The sequence below is a fragment of the Emys orbicularis genome, chromosome 1 (genome assembly GCF_028017835.1).
Source record: "Emys orbicularis isolate rEmyOrb1 chromosome 1, rEmyOrb1.hap1, whole genome shotgun sequence".
Taxonomy (NCBI): Eukaryota; Metazoa; Chordata; order Testudines; family Emydidae; genus Emys; species Emys orbicularis.
In genome coordinates, this window is record NC_088683.1 from 269,445,166 (window position 1) to 269,471,099 (window position 25,934).

General features: G+C 40.9%; 1 protein-coding gene across 1 annotated transcript in view; it reads right to left on the reverse strand.

Annotated features, from left to right (window-relative positions):
- Positions 1–25,934, reverse strand: part of FARP1 (FERM, ARH/RhoGEF and pleckstrin domain protein 1) — a 275,111-nt gene that overhangs the window by 51,916 nt on the left and 197,261 nt on the right. Inside the window, exons 12-15 of the mRNA XM_065414550.1 lie at positions 25,678–25,918; positions 9,774–9,961; positions 7,704–7,793; positions 3,926–4,059 (exon numbers count right to left, since the gene is read on the reverse strand). Coding sequence (XP_065270622.1) covers positions 3,926–4,059; positions 7,704–7,793; positions 9,774–9,961; positions 25,678–25,918 — 653 coding nt within the window. The remainder of the gene's footprint in view (positions 1–3,925; positions 4,060–7,703; positions 7,794–9,773; positions 9,962–25,677; positions 25,919–25,934) is intronic.

Consider the following 25,934-nt stretch of genomic DNA (forward strand, 5'->3'; position numbering starts at 1 on the left):
AGTTCTAGAAACTCTGTGTAGCGCAGATCTTTTTATTCAAAGACCCTCTTTTCATGTGACAAAGCCCTTGAAGAGAATGAAGCTTGTTCATGTCTCATGCCTCAGTGAAACTGTTCCACCATTCCTACATATTATTAGAGATAGAGAAATTAAAGAAGTTGACATAGGCCTGGTCTACACTGGGAAATTAGTTTGGTATAACTACATCATTCAGGGGTGTGAAAAATGCACATCCCTGAGTGATGCAGTTAAACCGACCTGCCTCCTGGTGTAGACAGAGCTAGGTAGATGGGGGAATTCGCCTGTTGACCTATCTACTGCCTCTTGGGGAGGTAGATTACCTACACTGACGGGAGAACCGCTGTCGTTGGCATAAGTAGCATCTTCACTGAAACAATACAGCAGCGCCACTGCAGGGTTTTAAGTGTAGATAAGTCCTAAGAAGAGAAACTGCAGCAACTGTCTGTCTCGATTCAGGGGTTAGGTGTGTACATGGGAGTAAAAAGACAAGGCTACACTCAAGTGAGGAAAATTTTGCTGAGCTTCAAGGTGTCTTCAGAAGAAAATATAGTAAGTGTAGATTGACAAAACTCTTAACACCTGCAGGAGTGACTGCAGGATGAGTAACTAAGGCCAACATTTTCAAAAGTGCCCTTTGATTTTAGGTGCCTCTGTTTTTGGATATGAAGCAGCTTACAGGAAGTAAGTAAACCTTTCTTCCCTTGGTATTGTGGAGGGATGTGTTCTATCACTCCTTGCTGCAGTAAGGAGTTCACCTCTTGTTTGAGAATACGCTCATGAGAGTGGCCCCCAAAGGAGGATGGGAAGGGTTTTTTTTGGAGGAGATAAGGATGCAAACTCTATCCTATAGCCAGAGCGGATGACATTCAGCACCCACTTGTCTGTTGTTATTGCACTCCAACTGCTGAAAAAGAGCGGTGTGTGGGAGTTATTGAGCTTAGTGTTTCACAGTTCTCAAGCTCCCATCAAAAATAATGTCAAGCCGGCGGCTGAGGTTGGGATGCAGAGCCTGTTGCAGAGTGTGTAGGGAAGCGGGACTTTTGAACCTTCTGTCTCTTACATGGTGGTTCATAGAGCCTCTGATGGAAAAACTGCTGAGCCATGGGCCTAGATCTGACTGGTGGGCAGTGAAACTTCCTCTTACGGGCAGGTGTGTATATGCCCAGGGAGCAGAGGGTGGCCCTGGAGTCCCTTCAGGGCACGGAGGGACTCATCCATCTTCTGGTTGAAGAGGTGTGATTCATTGATGGCTTGCTCAATGGTATTCTGGATCTCCCTAGGGAACCCTGACTCATGGAGCCATGACTCCCTGCACAGGACGATGGCGGGAGCCAGAGCTCTAGGGTATTAGTAGCATTGACTGCAGATTGGAGAATAGTCCTGGCTATCAGTTTGCCTTTGTCTATCAGAGCTTGAAAACAAGCTCTGTCCTGCTGCGGAAAGGCTATCCGTAAACTCTGCAAACTTGGCATAGTTCAGTAAATTGTATTTTATCTGTTAGCACTTGGTAGTTGGCTATCCTGAACTGGAGTCTGGATGATGAGAAGACCTTTCTTCCCAACAGATCCAAGCATTTGCCCTCTATCAGCTGAAGCAGACCAGGGATGTTGCTGTCCAGCCCTTTCAGAAGTAGCATGGACCACCAGTGAGTTGGGAGCAGGGTGAGAACACAGAAATTCCTCTCCTTTGGCCAGCACGAAATAGAGCTTCTCCGTCCTTTTGCGGGTAGGAGCACAGATGGCAGAGGTGTGCCAGACTGTCCTAGTTGGCTCCAGTATGGCTTCATTAATGCAGAAAGCTATTCTGTTGGGTCCAGATGCATGGAGGATGTCTAAAAGTTTGTGCTAGGAGTCCTGGATCTCCTCAAAAAAGGAATCTGAAGCTATCCAGCAATGCTGTGAAGAAGTTCCTGGAACTGCCTAAAGTAATCGGGGGGGGTGGGGGGAGGGGGAGGGTTAAGGAGGGGAGGGGAAGGTGGGGCTAGAGGAGACATAGGAGTCACTGCTTCATCTGGGGAAGACAATGGCAGTCCTGCTGGTTCCAGCAGAACCACTGGATCCGAAGAGTAATGTTCCTCCTCCTCCGGCAGATCCAGGGGCAGATCTGAGCATCCCCTTAGAGGGGAGACAAGTGGTGACTCCCTGGCATATCAGATCAACTTTGCAGGAGAGTACAGGTCCCAAGACCCCCAATACAGCCAGTAGGAAGAATCAATAGGTGGTCGTGGGGGCCCCCACAGCATGTAGGATGACCAGATATCCATATTTTATAGGGACAGTCCCAATATTTGGGGCTTTTTTTAATATGGGCTCCTATTACCCCCCACCCCCGTCCCGATTTTTCACACTTGCTATCTGGTCACCCTAACAGCATGGGGTACCAGCGCCTCCGAGACAGATGATGCAGAGGTTGATCCCAAACTGGTGCAGGTCTCCTGGGTGGTGGTGGACATGTAGGGTAGGGGAAGAAAGGTTCATCAAGTGGTTCAGACTCTCTCAATGGAGAGAAGCCTGATTCTCGTTCCAGTAGGGGTATCATCAGTGCCATTGGAGGGGAGATATATTCTAAGTATGGGATGGTGATAAACTCCTTCCAGTGGTCGAGAGGCCCGATGGAGGAGGGGATTCCAGATCCAGCTGTGGCCCCCTTACTGCTGTCCGTGCCGTGCCCCTCTTGGCCCCCCCTACCCAGAGCTGCAGCCCCGCTCCGAGCTCTGGGGGCGGGAGGGAGGGAGCGCAGACCGGTAAGGGAGGGGCACGACTCTCAAAAGTTTGGGGACTGCTGTCCTAGATCTATACATTTACTTTTAGCCATATTAAAACACATATTGTTTGCCTGTGCCCTGCTTACAAAGCAATCCAGATTGCTCTGTATCAGTGTCATGTTCACTTCATTATTTACCACTCCCTCATTTTGTGTGTGTCATCTTACAACTTTATTACTGATGATTTCATGTTCTCTTCCAGGTCATTGATAAAAATGTTAAATAGCATAGAGCCTAGAACTGATCCCTGCAGGACTTCACTAGAAACATACCCACTCAACGAGGATTCTGTTTACAATTATATTTTGAGACCTATCAGTTAGCCAGTTTTTAATCCATTTAATGTGTGTGATATTAATTTTATACCTTTCTAGCTTTTTAATCAAAATGTGTGCTGCATCAAATCAAATACCGTATAGCGTTGATGTAATATACTTAGATTTCTATTACTTTTATCAACTAAACTTGGAATCTCATTAAAAAAAAAAAAAAAAAAAAAGATACCAAGTTAGTTTGACACAATCTATTTTCCATAAACTCATGTTAATCGGTATTAATTACATTACCCTCCTTTAATACTTTATTAACTGAGTCCCACATCAGCTGCTCCATTATCTTGCCCAGAATCAGTCAGACTGACAGGCCTATAATTCCCACATCATCCTGTTTACCCTTTTTTAATATTGGCACAGCATTAGCCTTCTTCCAGTCCTCTGGAACTTCCCCGGTGTTCCAAGATTTATTGAAAATCAACATCAATTGTCCAGAGAGCACCCAAGCCAACTCTTTTAAAACTCTTGGATGCAAGTTCTCTGGACCTGCTGATGTAAAAGTGTAGACATTTAGTAGCTGCTCTTTGACATCCTCCAGAGTTACTATAGGAATGGAAAAGTATCATCAAATGATAGGAAACTTTACTAGTTTGTATTACCTTGTTTCAATATGGCTGTATTAAACACACAATCAATTGAATTAACACAAAGCAGATTTCTTTATACATTCTATTAACAGCCAACATTTTTGATCCACCCAAATGAATCACGACAGTCAACCCATATGGAGCAAAAATTTACCAAACTGGAATGTGGAAATACTTAACTGTGAGATGTAATAGTAATAAATAATGAATAACTTTCTTACCACAGAGCAAGTCTCTGCTCAATTTCCTTTAGAAAAGTGGTGTGAAATTTGTGCAAAGGTTCAAAGTTGGAGAAGAGGAAATTCTTCAGTGTTTCTGGCATATAGTCATCTTTACTCACTGTGCTCTGAAACCACTGGAAGGAAAGAACAAAGTGATAAAGGGGAAGGCTGGGGGCAGGGCCTGTCATTTACTCTATCTTTGTGCAGTTACCTACAACCCTGGCTGGCCTCTAGACTACAGTATGGCTCAGATTTAGGACAACATTTAAGAAACTACTTAAATCCCATTGAAGTTGATGAGACTTAAGCGCATGCTTTTGAATTGGGCCCTATAAATGTAATAATAACAACAACAGTAGTGAAAGGGGTTATTTACTTCCTTACAGTTAATCCACCAATTCAAGGTATATACAGAATACATTTACTGCAGTGATACTGTATCCTGAGGTCACAGTTCTATTTCCTTTCTATATTTGTCATGAAATGTGATGTCCCAAGATAAATATAGAAAAGTACCCTGCCCTACTGAATTAATTTAGCAGGTAATTCAGCTACTGTGGATTCATTTACTTCATTGTACTGAAGTAGGAAACTTAATTCCAACCACTTAAACTAGTTATTAAAATGTGAAAGTAGCTACCGCAAGTGGCTCTCATAACCGGGTTTGCTGTGGCTCAGATTTTCAAAATTTGGCATCTGACTTAGAATGTTTGACTGTAGTCTGATTACCTATTGGTCCAGATTCAACGGAAACCAAATCCAGCTCAGCACCTCTGAAGTTCAGGCCCTAGATCGGGGTGGCCAACCTGTGGCTCCGGAGCCACATGCGGCTCTTCAGAAGTTAATATGCAACTCCTTGTATAGGCACCGACTCTGGGGCTAGAGCTACAGGCACCAACTTTCCAATGTGCTGGGGGGTGCTCACTGCTCAACCCCTGGCTCTGCCACAGGCCTTGCCCCCAGTCCACCCCTTCCTGCCCCCTCCCCTGAGCCTGCTATGCCCTCGCTCCTCCTCCTCCCACCCAGAGCCTCCTGCACGCCACAAAACAGCTGATGGGGAGGGAAGGGGAGGTGCTGATTGGCAGGGGTGCTGGTGGGTGAGAGGCGCTGGGAGGAGCGGATGGGGGGAGCTGATGGGGGACTGCTGACGTATTACTGTGGCTCTTTGGCAATGTACATTGGTAAATACTGTCTCCTTCTCAGGCTCAGGTTGGCCACCCCTGCCCTAGATAGATGAAGGTGGTCACTCAAAGTTAGAGAAAGTCCAGTTAAATGGAGGTCCAGAAGTTCAAGATCTATGCTGGTACAAGCAGAGTATAAGTAGGTCAGGATCAAGCCCTACTGTTTAAATTTATAATGGGATCTTAGATCCACTGGGGTCAATTCTGCTTTGCCCCATTATCCCTTTGTGCTGTGCTTGTGGTGTAAAGGGGCTATCAATGCAGCAATGTAAGAGGGGTTGTCTGGATGGCATAAAGCTGGCCTACCCTGCTTGATGATCTCACTCCCTCCTCATAGTACCTACTGTGCTCTAGCTATTTTTGATAGACCTTCAGTGGTTCATAGGGGTCTGTTGAAACTGCCTGTAAATTAGAGCAGCCTTGAAAACTGTTCCGGTTTAAACTGGCCCAGGTCCACAATACAGGGAGACACTTCGTCCTTCCCTCTCACCTACCCACACTCTGTTCCAGTACTGCACACAGTTCAGGTAGGACAGATAATTGGTGGCATTGTACATTCAAGGCACTTTTGTTACAGTCCCCCTATAGATCCATAAAGAACATTATTTAAGGGCAAGTCTTGCTTGCTATATTCATGGAAAACTCACACTGAAATTAATAGGCATTTTCTGTGTGCAAAAGAAGAGCAGGTTTTGTCTGAATGATTTATATAGGATTCTTATTCTGAGTATATGTTAGAAGATAACAGGCTGTTTGAAAATATTCTTTAGCTACTTACTGAAAAATCAGAACATTTCAAATACATGTTAAAACTTTTCTTAGACTGAACAGGTCTAACTGGTAGGGGAAGTAGAAGTGGGTGGCAACCTAGGTAGCAGTGACCATGAGATGGTTGAGTTCAGGATCCTCACAAAAGGAAGAAAGGAGAGTAGCAAAATACGAGAACCCGGGGAACTACAGACTGGTCAGCCTCACATCAGTCCATGGCAAAATCATGGAGCAGGTCCTCAAGGAATCTATTTTGAAGCACTTGGAGGAAAGGAAGGTGATCAGGAACAGTCAACATGGATTCACCAAGGGCAAGTCATGCCTGACCAACCTGATTGCCTTCTATGATGAGATAACTGCCTCTGTGGATATGGGGAAAGCAGTGGATGTGATATATCTTGACTTTAGCAAAGCTTTTGATACGGTCTCCCACAGTATTCTTCTAGCAGGTTAAAAAAATATGGATTGGATGAATGGACTATAAGGTGGATAGAAAGCTGGCTAGATTGTCGGGCTCAACGGGTAGTGATCAATGGCTCGATGTCTAGTTGGCAGCTAGTATCAAGCGGAGTGCCCAAGGGTCGGTCCTGGGGCCCATTTTGTTCAACATCTTTATTAATGATCTGGATGATGGGATTAATTGCACCCTCAGCAAGTTCGCAGATGACACTAAGCTGGGGGGAGAGGTAGATAAACTGGAGGGTAGGGATAGGGTCCAGAGTGACCTAGACAAATTGGAGGATTGGGCCAAAAGAAATCTGATGAGGTTCAACAAGGACAAGTGCAGAGTCCTGCACTTAGGAAGGAAGAATCCCATGCACTGCTACAGGCTGGGGACTGACTGGCTAAGCAGCAGTTCTGCAGAAAAGGACCTGGGGATTAGAGTGGACGAGAAGCTGGACACGAGCCAGCAGTGTGCCCTCGTTGCCAAGAAGGCCAATGGCATATTGGGCTGTATTAGTAGAAGCATTGCCAGCAAATTGAGGGAGGTGATTATTACCCTCTATTCAGTACTGGCGAGGCCACACCTGGAGTATTGCATCCAGTTTTGGTCTCCCCACTACAAAAGGGATGTGGACAAATTGGAGAGAGTCCAGTGGAGGGCAATGAAAATGATTAGGGGGCTGGGGCACATGACTTATGAGAAGAGGCTGAGGGAACTGTGGTTATTTAGTCTACAGAAGAGAAGAGTGAGGGGGGATTTGATAGCAGCCTTCAACTACCTGAAGGGGGGTTCCAAAGAGGATGGAGCTAGGCTGTTCTCAGAGGTGGCAAATGACAGAACAAGAAGAAATGGTCTCAAGATGCAGTGGGGGAGGTCAAGGTTGGATATTAGGAAACACTATTTCACTAGGAGGGTGGTGAAGCACTGGAATGGGTTACCTAGGGAGGTGGTGGAATCTCCATCCTTAGTGGTTTTTAAGGCCCGGCTTGAGAGAGCCTTGGCTGGGATGATTTAGTTGGTGTTGGTGAACAGAAGGCAATAAAACGAGTCAAAAAAATAAATACAATTTCCTAGGTGAGCTACTCCTGTTTTAGGGGACTCCATTACAAATATTATCTGTGAGCTTCCAATTAAAGCCACAAGGTCTGAGCATATTTTCAATTCCTAGAAAGTTTTCACTGTACCTGTTACTGACTAGCCATACTGTAAATGTCTACCCTCTGCTTTTTGTGTAAATCTGAAATTCTGTCCTCACTGGAACAATACCCCTGTGCATAGCATAGGGGGCAGAAAATAAAATTTTTGTAGAATAGCTAAAGAGTAAATGGGGCAAATAAAATACCACAGCTGACTCCAGCAGCATATGTTTCATGAGTAAACATACCGATGTAATGACTTCAAGGTCCTTCAGGTAAGTTCGCTCTGTGGTCGATACTTCTTTAGCAATGAAGTAAGCTTTGTCAGTTGGAAATCTCTGTAAATTGCAAAAAATAAGAAGTTTTGATCAGCTTTAGGGGGCCAAGTCTCCAGTAGAAAAGAGACTCTAGGCAACAATCACTAGGAGAATTACAAACTAGCGAGCCTTGCTTGTGCTTATTATGACTGCTTGCTGGAACTTCCCTGTGGAAAATCCCTTGAGAACATCCTTGCAAACAATAGCTGTCTAGGAGTTTGGAAAAGATTTCTTACTGCTATGGTTATTTGCAGGATCCAGTTATTTCTAGTATTCCTCTCAACTTATTCCACATTTCTGGAGCAGGATGTATTTGAAGCTGAGATGACAACTTTTTTGGACAGTTAACAGTTAGGATCAAACATAACAAACACCTTAATGAACAGACAGTGATCTATTCATCACATAATGTGTGTTCACTCTTCAATACACATCTCTTCACATGATAAACATTTACTACAGAATACTCTCCAAAATGCCCAAACTAGTTTTTCCAAAAGGGTGGAGTAGGTAGGGGATGAAAAGGGCTGGGAGAGAAAGATATAGACTTCGAACTTCAGAAAAATCTCTCCTCCGTGTTTCATAAAAGGCAAATCTATCAATATCAATCTTACACTAGGGAGACATTTAGGTTAGAGCAGCAGTGACCAGCCTTTACAGCTTAAGGGTCCAACATCTTCTTTCAAAATGGTCAAGGAGACACAATCGGTACTTTCAGACAGATTCTCTGCCCTATTCTGCTCCCTTTGTGCTTCTCAGGTGACACAAAGGGAAAGGAAAACATCCACAAATCCCTTGTTAATATGCTCCATCCCTCCCGCAGTTGGTGTAGAGGACATTTCAGAGGCAGTGATGGACATTGGCTGGCATACACGAAGCTCTGGCTATCCCTAGCTAGTGTACCACTCCAAGGGAACCATTGCCGGCTGGCATAAGAGGGAGCAATCACTAGGCTGCTCAAACTGGGGCTGGGCACAGAATCAGGAAGATGTTGACTGGGGTTGGTTCTCAATGTCTCCTCCAGTGCCCTGTATAGCTGAGTGTAGTAGTAGTCTTTTCCTAGACAACCCCCTAGGCTCAAGTAGAGCCAGCCAAGCCCCTATCTTGCTCTTCCTGAGACTCTCACAGGTCAGTCAGCAATGGAGCCGCCAGAGTTATGCTACCAATGGGGTCTAGTCCATGACGAGGGCTCCTAGGCGCTAGGGTAATATGAATCACAACATACCACCACCTTCCCCTGCAATGCAGCAGGCAGCCAGCAGGGGAGCTGCTATGCAGCTGCAGCAAGGAAGAAACAACAGCTGCTCAGAACCGCTCCTGGCTAATACCAGAGGTGCTCCTATAGCCCGAGGAGAAGCGGGGGGTGGAGGACATTGTGGAGGTGATGCCCTCTATCTCCTCACTATAGTAATGGGGCTGACTCAAACAATTCAGTTTAAAAACCATAGGCTATGGCTCAGGGAGCACACATTTTCCATTCATAATCAAATACAATTTTTTTTCTTAACACAGTCACCCTGGAGGGCCCAAGTTGGACACTTTGCTCTCTGAAGTTGAGCACTTTGTCAAAACAGACCATTAATAAATTTCTTTAAAACGTGCTAGACCCGACTTGTAGGGTCAGAGCAAAAGGCCACTGAAATCAGTCACTGACTTAGATGGAACTTTGGATTAGGCCCTTAGAGCAGCAAATTCTTCTGTGGCTCACTTCTGTCCCACTGAAAGCAATGGGAGTTTTACCACTGGCTTCAAGAGGAGTACAATGAGGCTCTGGGATAGCTTGCAAGCTGTGGTTTGGTGCATCACATCACAAGACAAACAGCCCCTCTCTCAGACTATTTGTTAGCTTTTTTGCAACCCAGCATAAAAAGATCTTTCCTTCTCTTGTAACAAATGAAGAGGGGATGGGAGAGTGTCAGGGATCTAGAGATGTCAGCCACATATCACATTTCCAGCAATCAAAACATCCAGGGGAGAATAGGGTGAAGTCAACCGCAATACCTTTCTCCTGACCTCTTCCTCATCATCAGTCCTGATATACGATGGGTCATTCATCAATGGGCTGATCAGTGGAGAAGACTGCTTGGCATCAGGGCTCAAGTTTGGAGATAATGACATATTTGCCACCACTGGTGCTCCTTGAGAATTGATTGAGAGCTCTGAAAGGTGAGGGCTGCCAGTCAGAGAACCTGCTAAAGAAATGATACAATAAAAATGCAGTTAGTATGGGACATCTCCAGGCAGCTAAAAATGACAGAATCTTAAACCACAGTGTGGAAATTATGCTAAAAGGCACAAGATCCCAGATCCTTAGCTCGTGTAAATGGACGTAGTGTCACTGAAGTCAATGGAGCTGCAACCATTTATATCAGCTGAAGATCTGGCCCCGTGCTCATTTAGTTGATAAAACTGGAAGAATTACAGTTTATATTATAAATTATTATAATTACATTATAAAACTAGAGAGCCAGGCACAAATAATTCAGTTGCATATGTTAATATTAAATATCAATTCATGATGAGCTCTTCACCATAGCATCCTACTCTATGGAAAAGAATGCGTAGAACAGATAAATGTTCTCAGTTTTACAGTTAGTTTAAAACACAAAGAACATCATAATAAATAAGCCAACCTATGGCTCCTGTTTTTCCTCCTACAACATAACTCCAAAATGCAAATGACCTAAAGTACTTCACTGGAAGCTGTGGGAAAGATATTAGAACAAGTATATCTATAGGGAGTCTAGGAAAAACTAGGACTTTCTATGGCAGTATTGTACTATGCAAAGTCAATCACATCTAAAATGGAGGGAGAAAACTACTAGCTTCCCATTTCTACACACAGCAGAAGAACATATATTATTATACCTTGTAGGGTCATTCCAAGCTCCTCTGATTGTTTGGGATGGAAATGCTAGCATTACATTCGCACAAGAAGGTATTCTTTTTAACACACAAAGCATGACAATTTTAGTTGATCACAGCCATAAAGCCCCATTATATTTTGTATAGTAAAAAAATTATGACAGTAAATTATACTTCTGTAGGTTGAGATATACTAGTATTGAAATTAGTGTTTTGTCTCTTGGAAGGCAGCCAGATTACTGACTGTGCAAATGAAACAGCTTGCCAAAAAAACCTCAGCATCTTCCCAATTAAGCTGCAGACGTGCCATGAAAAGTCAAATCTGTTAAAAGCTATGCTACCATGAAATGTTTACAGCCCATATTGTTTCGTTTGGGCTTCATACCTTAAAAACTTCAATGGAGAAACTAACAAGCTATCGATTCCCATAGCTATGTTGACCAGAATGAAAGTAAATGCAAATGTTTGCATATCCATATATTTAAGGTCAAGGGCTTTTCACCATGAGCATTTTTCTGGAGTATATTATTTAACTATTAGTTCCCCTGTTACTACAACACAACTCAGACACTCCAATAAATAATGGCATCAATACATAGAATTAGGCCAGTAGGATGAGTGCAAAACATTTCGTGAAAGGGCTCAGGTTTATTGCTACACCACACTTTTTTTTTTGCATCCCAGAAGTGTACATATTCATCCTAGTGTACAATGTTATTTGTTTAGATATCTATGACAATTATGTACCCTATTATACAACAAAGACAAAGGAATATTTGCCTGAAATAAAAGTTTTTATATTACTGTAACTAGCAAGAAAGAATTTACCCACAGTTCCACACTAAATCATTGCTCAGTGAAATCTGAAACGCCATAGGTTGTTACACAACTGTCAATTTTATTGACACTAGTACACACCTGTATACAATTTTTTCAAAGGAAATGGAATTCATCATATAGTGAAACAGATTAGTAGTGAGGTTGTAGGTTTAAAGTACTAAACTACACTTTATAAAAGACATAGGAAAAGTGATATCACTTCTGACGTAAGAAAACAGAGAAATTCTGGCACTATGCCGGTCACACGACAGTGAATAGATCATTTGCGCCTCTGTGAGAAAGCCTCAGGTGTTACATGGTAGAAATTGAACACCACCTCCTATGAGACATAACTGAGGCCCTAACATTAATGTAGGGGGAAATCTATGTCAAACTCAATTTGACTGATGTGGTTCGAACTGTAAAATACCAGATGAAGGAATTAACTTAAAATGCTTCCCAGCTTAAGATGTGGGCTCTCATAGCTTGTAAGAGGTATCATTGTTAGTTTCCTCATGGAGCACAACATTTAGCATCTGCTCCATCAGTGAAAGACTTGCAGAAAAGATACTATTTATTTTAGACATTTGGTATTTTGCAGAAAAGTAAAATACTACATTCTCATTCAGGGGCTAATAGGAACATTAATGATGACCAAACTCAAATCCAAACACTACCACCGACAGACAGGAGTGTATTTATGCTAATGGTTTCCCATTTTACATGTTGAATGATAACTACAAGTTAAAACTAGCCCCAAGGGAGTGGTTATTACATGGAAGTGGCCCAAAACACTTAGTGATGCATTAACAGGTCTTGATTACTACAAATATAGTCTAAACACAAGAATAAATTGGATTTTGCTTTTATCAAAATAAGTAATTGACTTGCTCTACTGTGATAAAGCAAACAGGCCAGGAAGAAATGAAAAGGAAGGTTCTCCTTGCTCAGGTTGTTGGGTGCTCTGGGCAGCATACTTCTCAATATTTGCAAGATGAGCTTTTAGAAATTTGTATTTTGTAAATGAGGGACCATGTTAAATGCAATTATGCATGTGGGTCCTCTCTATCTTTTTATGGTGATTAGGTGTAAGTACCCTACATTAGTCATAGGGTCTTCTCTCAGCATCTCCTCTGAATTCTTATCATACAAGGGTAAATACAGATATGCTTTATTCATTGACTACAAAACAAGTCAACAGGAGCAGAAGTGAAAGGACCAACATTATTTAAATAATACAAAAATTGCTCATGTCACATCCATTGAGGTTCTTTGATTAATGAAAATTTAGTTCTCTCTCAGCCACTTTATATCAATTATCAGAGATCAAGTGATGCTGGTTGGATCACTAAAGCCAAAAGGTTACTATTAATTTTGCCAGTTGTTTGCTCATAATTTGGTGCATTTTTATTTACTTAGACTGGGCTTGGGCTCGTTCATCACATATATAGAACTATAGGGTCAATCATCTAAGAGGGGGTGCATTAGGTTAATCAAAAACATTCCTGTGTTATCTAGGGCACAGTTAACATTACTAGCAGTCAATAAGGCCCCAGTTCAGGAGAGCATCCCTGTTCTGGATAGCACTTAAGCATGTGTTTAACTGCTGCTCTGGAAAGTGAAGAATTCAGCAAGTGCTTAAATTCTTTCCTGAATCAGGACCTAAGCAAGGTAGTGGCTGTTCAGTGTAGGATTAACCACTCCAGCAACTAATGATAATGCTCGTTTCCTTTCAGAATTTTCATTGTATGTCAGAATATCCAGTCAATGACAAATACATCTGGGTTGCTTTCTTAGTTGCAATGAGCAAGCTTAGTCCGATTCATCTGACAAATGCTGGGGTGAAAGACAGGATTTCAGAATGAAAATAAATATCAACTGAAAGGGAATGTGAATAACCAATGAGAGGATAAGAACATAAGAATGGCCATACTGTGTCAGACCAAAGGTCCATCCAGCCCAGTATCCTGTCTCCCGACAGTGGCCAATGCCAGGTGCCCCAGAGGGAGTGAACCTAACAGGTAATCCTGCCATCCATCTCCACCCTCTGACAAACAGAGGCTAGGGACACCATTCCTTACCCATTCTGGCTAATAGCCATTAATGGACTTAACCTCCATGAATTTATCTAGTTCTCTTTTAAACCCTGTTATAGCCCTAGCCTTCACAACCTCCTCAGGCAAGGAGTTCCACAGGTTGACTGTGCGCTGTGTGAAGAAGAACTTCCTTTTATTTGTTTTAAACCTGCTGCCCATTAATTTCATTTGGTGGCCCCTAGTTCTTATATTATGGGAACAAGTAAATAACTTTTCCTTATTCACTTTCTCCACACCACTCATGATTTTATATACCTCTATCATATCCCCCCTTAGTCTCCTCTTTTCCAAGCTGAAAAGTCCTAGCCTCTTTAATCTCTCCTCATATGGGACCCATTCCAAAAGATACTAGGACTTTAAAGTCTCATGAAACATAAGGACAAGGTGGCATAATGAGTTAATATCTTTAACATACCTCAAACAACCGAGGTTAAAATACATCTTCCACGCACGAAGCAAAATGGAGCCATTGGTCACAATCAAGAACTTTGTGGATATGTTGCATGACCACTTCAGAACATACACAACTATCTGTTATTCTCCCCTTAGGAGAGGCCTATTGCTGGTATAGCAGGGGTATGGTATGACAGGTCGGAGCTGGAGTACATTACTGCTGGAGGAGTGGGAAAGGTTGTATACAGCACTTGGGTACAGTCAGGGCTCTTAATGTCCTTTTCATGAGACCAGGTATAGTTAATTTAAAAAAAAATAACCTACAAATATTCCTAAGCAGGGACATATGATAAATATTTAGAAACACTCTCCCTCGTGTGAACTCTTATTAAGGATGAAAGTCTCAGTCCTACTACTAGGGATTATAACTGTGCCTGGTCCCTGTGTGGGCACAATGGCTGGGTGGAGGGGTAGAAGACTTCTGTGCCAGTCTCCCCTTCCACGTCTGCACAACAGCCACCTACAAATCTGATCCTAGAGATTTAAATCTGTAGCAAGATATTTCACCCTAACATTGAAAGAACAGTGCAAAGTCGTCAACCAATGTTAGACAGTTGTGAGAGAGGTGGATGGGATTTAACACATCTTGAAGCCATTCTTCCCCCACTTCCCCTATCTCCCAAAATTGGCAAACAACAAGCTAATGCCAGAAATAGAGTTCTGCATCTATTTCAGTGACAAATGCAAATGCAACTCCCAGCCACTACATGTTTTCTGTTTGCATAGCAGAGAAAAGCAGCACTGGACTGGAATCTGGTTTGTGCTCCTCCTCTGTATAATACAGAAGATGTAAAATTATATGATGTAAAGATGTAAAATACGGAAAAGACCAGTGGAAATGTTTTCTACTGAAAGGGATTTAAATTCGAAGCATTACTAGATAAACTTTGGAAAAGCTGCAACACAGACTCACCCACCCCCTCAAAAATAGTGATCAAAGTTACTTTATTTTTAAGGTTTATACTTTTTAATTACATAAAATGCATTCCAGTCAGAAAAATGACTGTCAACATATGTAACAATGTGGGATTCCATATTTACTCTCTCCTATGGCCTAATCTAAAACCCATTGAAGTTTAGTGGGAGTTTTTCCAGGGAGGTGGGGGTGGGAGTGTTTCCTAAATTCCAGGTGTGGATACAATCTGAAAACCAAGCTGTGTTCTCTCTGTCCCTTACATCATTGCCAGTAATGAAGATTCTCTAATCAGAATTTATCTGACAATTTTGTCACTGCTATAAAGGCAGAATGAAATCCAGCTCACTCTTCCATAGCTGTATTGGCTCTGTACTGCTAACCGTAGTAAAACTCTTTGGTCAGTAAAATAACAGATAATACTTAGCACATGGGGAACAGATAGATTAAATAAAATCTGTTTTGCATATTCACTTGTCTGACAACAGCAGTGCTTTAAATTGGAATGGCATTAAATATGGCTAAAACTAAGTGTTCTAACTGTAGCAGCTACACAAGTTATGTTACTGCTGCTGAATTATCAAGACTTTGGATGAAGGGCCCATTCTGCTCTCATTAAACCAAATAGCAAAACTCCCATTGACTTCAATGAAAGCAGGCTCAACAGCAATATGATTGCCAGTTTATTGGGCTTACCTTTCTCTTCTGATTAATAGTGCTTTTAAATAAAGTTTCTCACTTGGACACAGTTCCTTAGAATAAAGGTCTTGAGAACGCAGCTATGCATTAATCAGAGGCTCATCTGCAAACAACCCTGAACCTAATAGCAATAAATTTGGAGAAGGAAAAAACAAAAGATCTTAGAAAGCAAGGTGATGTCACACATAGCCAAGAGCCTGCCTTGCTTTGAAAAATGAAGGAAATGGGAAGAAAAATTTGCTTCAATTTAACAGCTGCAAAATGTATGCCCACAAATAGTGTATCAAACCGAAAAAACAAGTTATCTCATATCAGGACAAAGCTCCAGCCAACAGCTGGACAGAACAGTTAAACCAGTGACAGTTTTACAGCAAGGTACCAGTTAGAATGAGTAAAAGCCTTTGGTAGAGGTAACAAAAACAAAAAAATAAACAAAAATAAAACAAAAAAAATTAATACCATGCATACACATTTAAATGAGTTTGGCTTGACATGCTCATATAGTCATCGAGCTTGGTACTAGTTTAGCAGCCAGCAACCCCTCCAGTTGGTACAAGTCCATGCTTTATTGGTATACTGTAGTATTAGACAGTGGTGAGTGTGAAATCAGACAGTAACTGCTGCTGTTGGCCTACATCAGGGTATTCTCAAATCTTACAAACAAAGAATAAACATTACAAACGGGGGGAAATACAAAGTCATGAGACATTCCTCTTTCCTAACTTTTATCTTTCCATTTTTGCATAAAAGACAGAAATAGAACAGTTTGTATAAAATTCCCTCCTTACACTTACATATAAAAAGATTAGTTTTAAAAATATGCATATGAAACAATACTAATAAATAGCTACCTACACATTCTAGTGCATCCACCCCATATAAGCTTATGCCACAGATACTGTCCATTTCAACAAGACATCTCCTCAAGACTGCAGTGATCCTGCTTAAAAGCAATTCCATATTGATTTGATCATTCTAAGTGCAGCCTTCATTAGAAAATGAAGGGCACACCAGTTCTGTGTGCTCTACAGGGCCCAAGTACTCACAGTGAAGGTCACTCCCCCCCGCCCCCTTTTCTGTTCTCTAATGTGGTGTGGTTTCTATTCTTGAAACCTCACAACCCAGGGATCTTGCATTGTCCAATTGTGAAATGAAGTGTGTTCTTCGAGAACAGGATCACTGTAATAGAGGAAATAGGTATTCCCAGTACAAATAGGTATTTCTGCAGTAAAAGGACATTGAGACAGTGCCCCAAACAATGCAAGGAACAGAAGATACATCATGCTTTGAGAATAAAGACAGAACATTGAAAAGGCTTTTCCCCCCAAAGAGGTACATGCTGACAAAACAGTGCATAGAATGAAACAAAAAATGTTTCTCTTTAAACGTTATTAAACAAATGACAAAAATGAGAATGAAGTCCCCAGCAATTTTTGATTAAAAAAATGTTAATTTTGTCTATTAAAGACTTTATTTGAAAAGATACATATAGAAATCAGGAAAGGGTTGGATGAATGAAATACTGTCAAGCTTGTGAATTTTTGTTAGTTGTTCAAGTCAATTTCTCAGCAGGAAAGGTAAAAAATAAGGAATTCAGCTAATCAAAGATTTTAAGTGCTTACTGGAAAAGCAACAGGCTTTGAGCGCTAACATTCTCTGAACTAAGACAGACCTATCTTTGAGCTCTTCATAAATCATCACAGGCAAAATGACAATTGCTTTCTTTTTACAAACCAGATTTGAAGCATTTGAAAGGAAACTGCTAACCTGGTTTAACAAACCAGAAAGCTTTAGTCTTGTGAAAATATTCATGTGCCATCATCTCTTCATGTTCTATCAATGACAGCTTGAATATTACTAGTTCTAGAGCTAGCTTTTGCCAGTGTGAGCTTTGATATTTTTACTGTTCTTGGGGAATCAAGTATGGGTTTTTTAAACCCTATTCTCCTCTAGAGCAAAACCACCATTTTTGAAGTATTTACTATCATGTCATATTTTTATGCACCTATGTTTTCCTTCTTTTAGTGTAACAACAATCACCTTATTTACATTTGTACTTGTTGAAAACACACCCATGAACACCCAGCTCAGCTAGGCCCAAAGGGCTTCTCAAACTTCATAAAATTTGAAAGAAAGTGCTGACTGCTTTTAATAAAAAATAATAATAAAAAAACACCCCCACACACATACTTAATCCCACATGGTTTACAGAGGAAAACACAGGAATATCATAGGGAATAAAAAAACACTAAGAATTGCTTTGTAATTAACCTAAGTGAAACTGCATGTATATCATGCCTTTGATTTTTAAGCAGAAATTCCACTTTTAAAACCAATATCAATGGCACAATATAGCCCTGCTGTAGGAAAGGAGATTGCAGATGCCTTTGTTCATGGACCATGGAGTGTACAGCAGACCCAGTGTCTCTTATAAATTAGTAAACAATGTTTGCCTACCTCTAGGTATATTTCATCGACTTTAGAAGCACATACTTTATTGAAATAGTGTAGGCAACATTTATAATATATGGAGATATACCTATCGCATAGAACTGGAAGGGACCCTGAAAGGTCATTGAGTCCAGCCCCCTGCCTTCACTAGCAAGACCAAGTACTGATTTTTGCTCCAGATCCCTAAGTGGCCCCCTCAAGGACTGAACTCACAACCCTGGGTTTAGCAGGCCAATGCTCAAACCACTGAGCTATCCCTCCCCCCTAATTGGTTTAAATTCCCAATCAGTATTTCCTTCCCTTCCAGACTAAAGACAGCTTAGGCAAAATTCTTACCTGAGGTAACTTCATTAAAGTCAATGGAGTTACTAACTCCAGGAACGATTTCAGTCCCATATCTATTTGTGAGAAAAAACAGAGTTGTCTACTTCACTCCTGGTTCCAGGAGGTGCAATGCCTTAAGTCATTTGCAATGAGAAATCCAAAACGCTACCATCATTAAGGTTAAGATTTTGTCACGGTTATTTTTAGTAAAAGTCACGGACAGGTCGCGGGCAACAAACAAAAACTCATGGAAGCCTGTGACCTGTCTGTGACTTTTACTAAAAATAATGGGGGTGCCCTGACTGAAGCCCAAGCAGGGGAAGAGAGCCTGAGCCCCTCTGCAGGGAGGGGTGTGTCCAGCACCCACCACCAGCAGAGGCTGACAGCTCTGCCCCCCCATGACTGAGAGCTTTGGCCCCACCACACTAGCGCTGAAGTGGAAATTGTCACAGAGGTCTCTGAAAGTTAAGGAATCTGTGACTTCCATGACTTCGTGACATAATCTTATCCTTAACCATCATCAAGTAAGTGAAACCAATAGAGAAGGGCCATGTTCTTCCGTTACTTATGCACCAACAATTTTTGATAATAACTACTTTTAATTAGAGAAGGGTATTTTACAAACTTTTTATTTTTTGTCCTATGAGATCCCATTTCTGCAATGTATAAAATTGCACACACCTCAAGGACTTTTCCAGACTCTTAGAGCCTGGGAGAGAAATGCATTAAGGGAAACAGAAGGTGCATAAAGAAATTATATTCTTTGAAAAGAGGAGCATATCGGAAAACTAGAGGTGACACGGGGCACCTTTAATTTGTGTACATTTGAGCACAGAACCTACTTCCCTCGCATTCATTCCTCATTTCAACCAGTAACTACAATCTTACTGGTTTAAGTGGGACTTGTCTAGCGCATAGGCCTTGGCCTGGTCCTCTACACAGGGGTACGTGTCACCCACTATGATTACTACATATGAGCAGAGAATCCAGGGAACAATGGAAATAGTAACTGATTTTCTTCATTAAGAATAAATTTACTTTGTTGTGAAATCATTTTTAGATATCACTATGATGCCCCAGAGTTATTCAATCATGGCTTTTAAAATAGCTGGTCAGTCTTGCTACTGACGGAAAGGGCTATATAAGAGCTAAGTATTATTAGTATTATTATTACTTGTTGAAAACAATTTATTAATCAGATTTTACCCTTTTCTTCTGTTGAAGAATTGTCTTTTAAAGGGTCACAATTTGCAATAATTGGTTATTCTTAACTGCTCAACAAGTAGTTTATTTGAGCAGATTTGGGCCTATGGGTTTCTGTGAATTGTTAGTGATCTCTCCGCTGAATATCTGATATTCAGAATCCTGGTTGCCTCAGTCACATTTTACAGTCTGTTCCCTGATTCCATGTCCTATCCTTTATACACAAGAGAATTTCCTGAAGAATCATTGGGATGGTTGAATCTCTCAGAGAGACAGTGGAAAACACTTTACAGAGACACAAATTGGAAGTCAACAGGCCTAGAAGATGTTAATGTTGAAAATATTTTTTCCCATCCTCTTTTGCCCAAGAAATAACTTTATATTTGACTATATACAGGGACCCCCAAATTTAAAATTGAGGGAGAGGAAGAAACAGAAATCAGATTTTACAGATGTTTAGCAGATTTTACATTCAGTTTTCTCTTGTCACTTTCCCCCCAAGTAAACGCATGTATAAATGGAGAGACCAAACAAGCACTTGCAGCATGAATACTATTGCTCCTCCAGCACAAATAGGATTGTTTGCACAAATGAAAGTTGCTCCCCAAACATCTATGCAAAGAAACACGAATGTTCATGATAAACGGCCCTGGAGCAGTCACATCAAATCGTGAGTCACATTTAGTGAACTAATTGACAAATACACTTTTCCACTTTTTGTTTGTTTCTAACAGTTATGTTTTGTTTCGGCAAATGGGACAATGTTCCAAAAGAAAGTGTTATCATAATTTACTGACCTAATTTCAATAATCTCTAAACTTTTAGAAACTTCATAAGTTTGGCTGAATTTCCTGAGTTATGGAAATGTTACTTCTCATAATGGTTATCATGAGTCAATTTTCCATTTGATTCCAGCTCACATAAAGTAAGCACAAAACGAAGGCAAACAGAAATCGTTTTAGTCAGTTGTATGTTGACATTTTTCATATGTATGAAGTACAATTAGGGATTTGATTAATTTCCTTTGCAATTTATATTTGATGTACATCATAATCTTGAATGTGACAATAAGCTTTAGGCAGGTATGAACAATACAATGGATGAGCTGCAGCAGAAATAGCCATATCTGTTGACATGGGGATGAAACTGGACAGTACTATTTCATTTCAAGAGATCATCCTGAGAAAATGGACCATTCTGTGGTTTATGAGGAAAACGTATTTGTTAGGTACAGAATGTGGACCAGTTTAAATCAAATACAGTGCAGCCTGACTATCCAGCTCTCAGGGTATGTCTACACTGGAGCTGGAGGTGCAAATTCAGCTTGAGGAGATATACCAGTGCAAGCTCTGATCCAGTTAGTGTGCTAAAAATAGCAGTGTAACCATGACTACAGGGATGATGAGATGGACTAGCTGCCCCGTACCTAGGGTCTCAGATGTGTTCATTCAGGTGGCTAGTTCATCCCACTGCCTGCACCGTCGTAACTACAATGCTGTTTTTAGCCCAAGTGCCATCACAGTTACTGTGAGTATGTGTACCCAAGCTGGAAATAGCACTGCCAGCTCCAGTGAAGACAGTCTCATGGTCCCTCCAGTTATCCAAAGCTCAGTGTTATCCTAAGCAAAGTCAGGGCTCCTACGTCAATTTGTTACAATGAAATTAGCCAAACTTATTCAATGACACCCAGGTCTTCCAGGTAAACTAAGTTTTACTAAATGCTGATTTCAAAGAAACTAAGGGAAAAGTATCCCCAACAGTATCCAACATATAGGAGAAATGGAGAAAGCTTTTCCCAATAAATAGTTAGTGGATAGCTATGTATGGTCAAGTCCTTAGAGCAACAGACTAGTAGACAGAACTTCATTCTACTCCCAACTCTGCCACTGTCTCTGAGTCCCTCTATTCACAATGACTCACTGGGTAAATCACTAAAGTCTCTCTGTGCTTCAGTTTCCCCATCTAATATTCATGGGGGTGTCCCGAGGCTTAATTAATTATTGTGAATAAAGATGAAAGGTACAGAAGTGTGAACTGTAAGTATTATGGTATCATGAGTAATTTAGATGGGTGACATCCCAGAACCCACTGAAAAAGGTGTGAAGTATTAAACCATTTACTGTGACTACAAACAACACGTACAATGGCATTAGGTCAGAGGTATACTCACAGAGCCCATAGCTGACTTGCAGATTAATCAGCATCTCACATGGTTGATACTGACCATTTTGTTTCTTAACTTTTGCATTTTGGGAGAAGAACAAGAGTTTATACCAGTTTACTTGCAATCTTCAGCCTCTTTCCCTCTCCCAACCTACTATTCTTTTCCCCCAGGGTCCCTTTGCATTGGTTCCACAGAAACCATCGACAGCTAAATTTAGATGGACCTGGTTTTATATGATAATATTCACTTGGACAGCTCTGTTTAAATTCCTGGCAAATCCCCAGATATAAGCTGCGTGTTTGAGGGGAAAATTTGGCCCATACACAGTTTTTAATTAAATGCTTGTCTAATGTTATTAAACTGCATTTCAGTGGCATATAGATGACTACCGCAGAGTGATTCATTTTAAATTAAACGATTGCCTATGGAATTAATTAAAGCTATTTCTGCAAACTGAAGTAATTCTTAGTGTACATTTAAAAAAAAACCTAAATACATAGTACTGTCAGATAAAAGGAAACCGTTGAAGAGAAATTTTGTACTCCATGTTGTTTGGAACAATATTAAAAGGAAAAGGTGAAGAAAAAATGCAGATACATTTCATTAGCTATGACCTCTCTCTTAAGCTGTCAATATTTCCAGGCTACTAGGGTTACTTTCACAACGATGATGTAAAATAACATATCCATTTTCTTTGTAGAAATGTCAAGATAGTAAAATTGGCTATTAAAGTAGTATTCGTTTGAGGACAGAAAAAATGTATGTGTAGTCAACATTACCTGTAAGATCTGATTTTTGCTTACCTCCAAACATGAAATCTAGTAACTTTTTATAAATATGGAAACTGACTGCAACTCCATCTTGGGAGTTCACTACTTGATCTTTAGACATATGGCTATCAAAGCAACTAATGCATGTCCAAATTGCTATTACTCTACTGTATAGTAGAAAACAGTACAAATGCCAACAAAAGATTCATATGCACACACTATCCACACCGACAATTTTCTACAATGGACTTCATTTACCTACATTACATCTTAAATACACAAAAGTTGAAGGCAGTCAATTTACAGCTATTCTAAGTCCAAAACAGAGACAACTTTCTTTAAGAATGATATACAAGCAAGCTTTTCCCTCAGTATAATCAGTCTGCAGTTTCTAGTAGATTCATATCTTTAACCACACAGCCACAGGAATCATCACTCCATGCCACTTGCCATTATAACATCACTGTCTAAAGAAATGCGTCAACTTCATTTATGTCTAAAGCCAAGGTATCTATTACTAAAAGAGGAACCAATAAACTAAGGAATCTGGAAAGATTAAAACTCCTTATTTACAAGGCTACAGTCTACTGAAATAAAAGGTGAAATAAGTTTCTAAACTATTGTAAATTGATATTAAAATATCCTTCACTCATATTAAACCCTTGTTAAAATGTGTTTTGATCAAGGCATTAGAAAAATTATAAAAAAACTTTTCCTATTTTCCTTGTTTTATAAAAATTAACTAACAAGATTCTGAAATTAACTGCCTAGATTAAAAAACCTTGTCTCATCACTAATCATGTGGGTACATAAATATTTGTGACTCACACAGTTCAGCTGAAACTTCTGTTCATTATTCAGTTCTGCCAAACTAAATTTATATATTCCCCCTCCCCCCCAAGAACATTTAATGATAAAAGTAAGGCTAATGTTTTAATCTGTGAAATGAAAGTTTTCACAGACTTATCCTCTCTCTGTAGCACACAACAAATGCTGCTATTCTATGTACAGTACCACACATTTGAAGGCAGTCAGTCTGGTGGGGAGCTGGCTCCATGAAGATAAAATTTCTTGATCCCTAACACACAATAAAAATTTGATAAGAGGCATTACCATACATTGGCGGTACTACAAATAATTAAACTACCACAAAATAACTAGATCCTGCTCAGATGAATGTTTGTTTCCTGCTCACAGAAAAAAAACTTTGATATTGCTGTGTATCGTGATGCTGATAAAATAAAGGGAAGGAAAAATGCAAACAATAGTACTGCAAATACGCTTTGTAACACATAGTGAAGGACGTGGTTGCTGTCTTTCAGAAAAGGCAATCTGTGCTACTCTTAATCAGCACCACTTTCATCTAAGATTCTTCACTTAAATCATCTCTTTAGTCTCTTTCTCTGTCTTTCAGGAGGAGGAGGAGAAGGAATTCTAGAGTCTATGTCTCCAGATATGACAAACTGTATAACCCACTAAATAAAAAAACAAAGCTGCAACAGTTCCTGTACATGGATAATTTGTACCCTTACCTCAGCAATTCAAATGTGTTAGAAGATCAGCAAAACAAAGTAATTCTTGCTATAAAAAGGATTAATTAACCTTGTTCAAGGTTTCACTAAGACTTGATTTTGAATATCAAGTTTCCTGCATTTGACTGTAAATTAAACGTCATCCCTAACCCTACGAGGCACTGAAGAGCAGCTCTCCTTATGTGAGAGAAAAAAAATCATTTGACTCAAATAAAAGAGCACAATGTGCCTACTGCGATTTCATTTATATTTTTCCAAAATGAACAGTCAATTGTCACAGAAACCACCATACCTACCTACATGTGACTTAATATAAAGAACAGTCAAGTGTATATTTTCTATCTACCACAAAGATAACCAAATTAATAGTGGTTCTTCTCCTTCAACCCTTCAGAGAAGATACAACATTGTTGTTAGGCTTCCATTGCAACCTATTCTTATTACTACACCTCTTGCATCTCCTCCCTCCTTCTAAACAGCATGCTTAGTGTATTTGTACAAAATACTTGTCACCAGCCCCCAGAAGACCAAATCACTCTCCCAAGTAACCACCGTATAAATGGTCTCAGTCTACAACTGGAACTCAGGCTCAGGTTCCTAGCAGCTAAAGACATGCACACTGTCTTCATCACCAAGACCAACAGACACATCTTCCTCTACCTCTTCATCTAGCTGAAGGCTGCCAAAGGAGTACTTATTCCTAGGTATAGGAGAGGAGCTCAGCACTATGGGATTTCCAAACACAAGAGGGTGAGTAAATGGGTTAACGATTTCTGAGTCTGAATCACTAGACTCTGTTCCACTGCTGGTGGAGCCCTCCATCATTTGGATGGCGGCCATGTGATCCATCATGCCACTGGCATATAAAGACTGCATGACTGGACTCTGCTTTGACTGTCCAGTACCTGACACCCCATTTGCCATAATTTTGCCTTCTAAAGGAACCGTTTTAACACGCCCCCCTTTACAATGTCTCTCTGACCTGTATTCCTGACCTGGTGTTGAGGACACCTGGCTCAGGATAAATGGGTCGGTTTCTGACTTGTTTCGGGCATTTTGAATTTTTTGCAAACGAGGCCTTTGCAAACCTGGAGAACATTTGCCATACCCAGGGCAGCTACAGGCATGAATATCTTCCTCATCACTCCTAGCCCTGCACTCATAGCCATTTTCTGAGACGTAGCCTTGAGAGCCAGTTCTATTCAAACTCATGTTAGGACTTGACCCTTTGCTACTGGGTGGCAGTGGAGTGGCCAATGGACTACGGCTGTCAGGGCCCCTAAACAGTTCGTCAACCAGTGAGCTGTGCCTTGGCATTCTGGGGCTCCCACCAAGATAAAAGGACATATTAGCTGGGTTATCATCAATAGACTCTTCAGTGTCATGTTGGGAAGTCTTTATAGAGCCTGAGGAATCCCTATATCTAGTTCTATTACGATTTTCATCTCTACCGAGAATATAGGCACCACTGGTCAAATCACCCTCATAATTGTCATTTGTTTGGGAATGTGACCAGGTTATTTGTCCTCTGAGAAGGTCATACTCGCTATCTACATCACTGCAGTCAATAAAAGGAATTGAGGTGCTGCTGCCACGAGCAGCCCTGGATGCTGGACCTGTGCTTGGTTGTTGCGACTGAGATCTATTCTGCTGTGTCCTATCCTTAACGACCTCCTCTTCTTCCTCCATTGTCACCATCACCGCTCCATCCACCTTTCCACCTTCCTTAGGGCTCTTCTTCAGGGAAGGGCTCCTGCGCTGTCCAACATCTTCCGTTGAAGCTTTCAGTTCCTTCCCTTGCCAGCAGCTCTGCACCACTGGGGAATCCGCATCATCTCCAAATGTAAAGCTACAGCTCTGGAAAGAGAAAGAC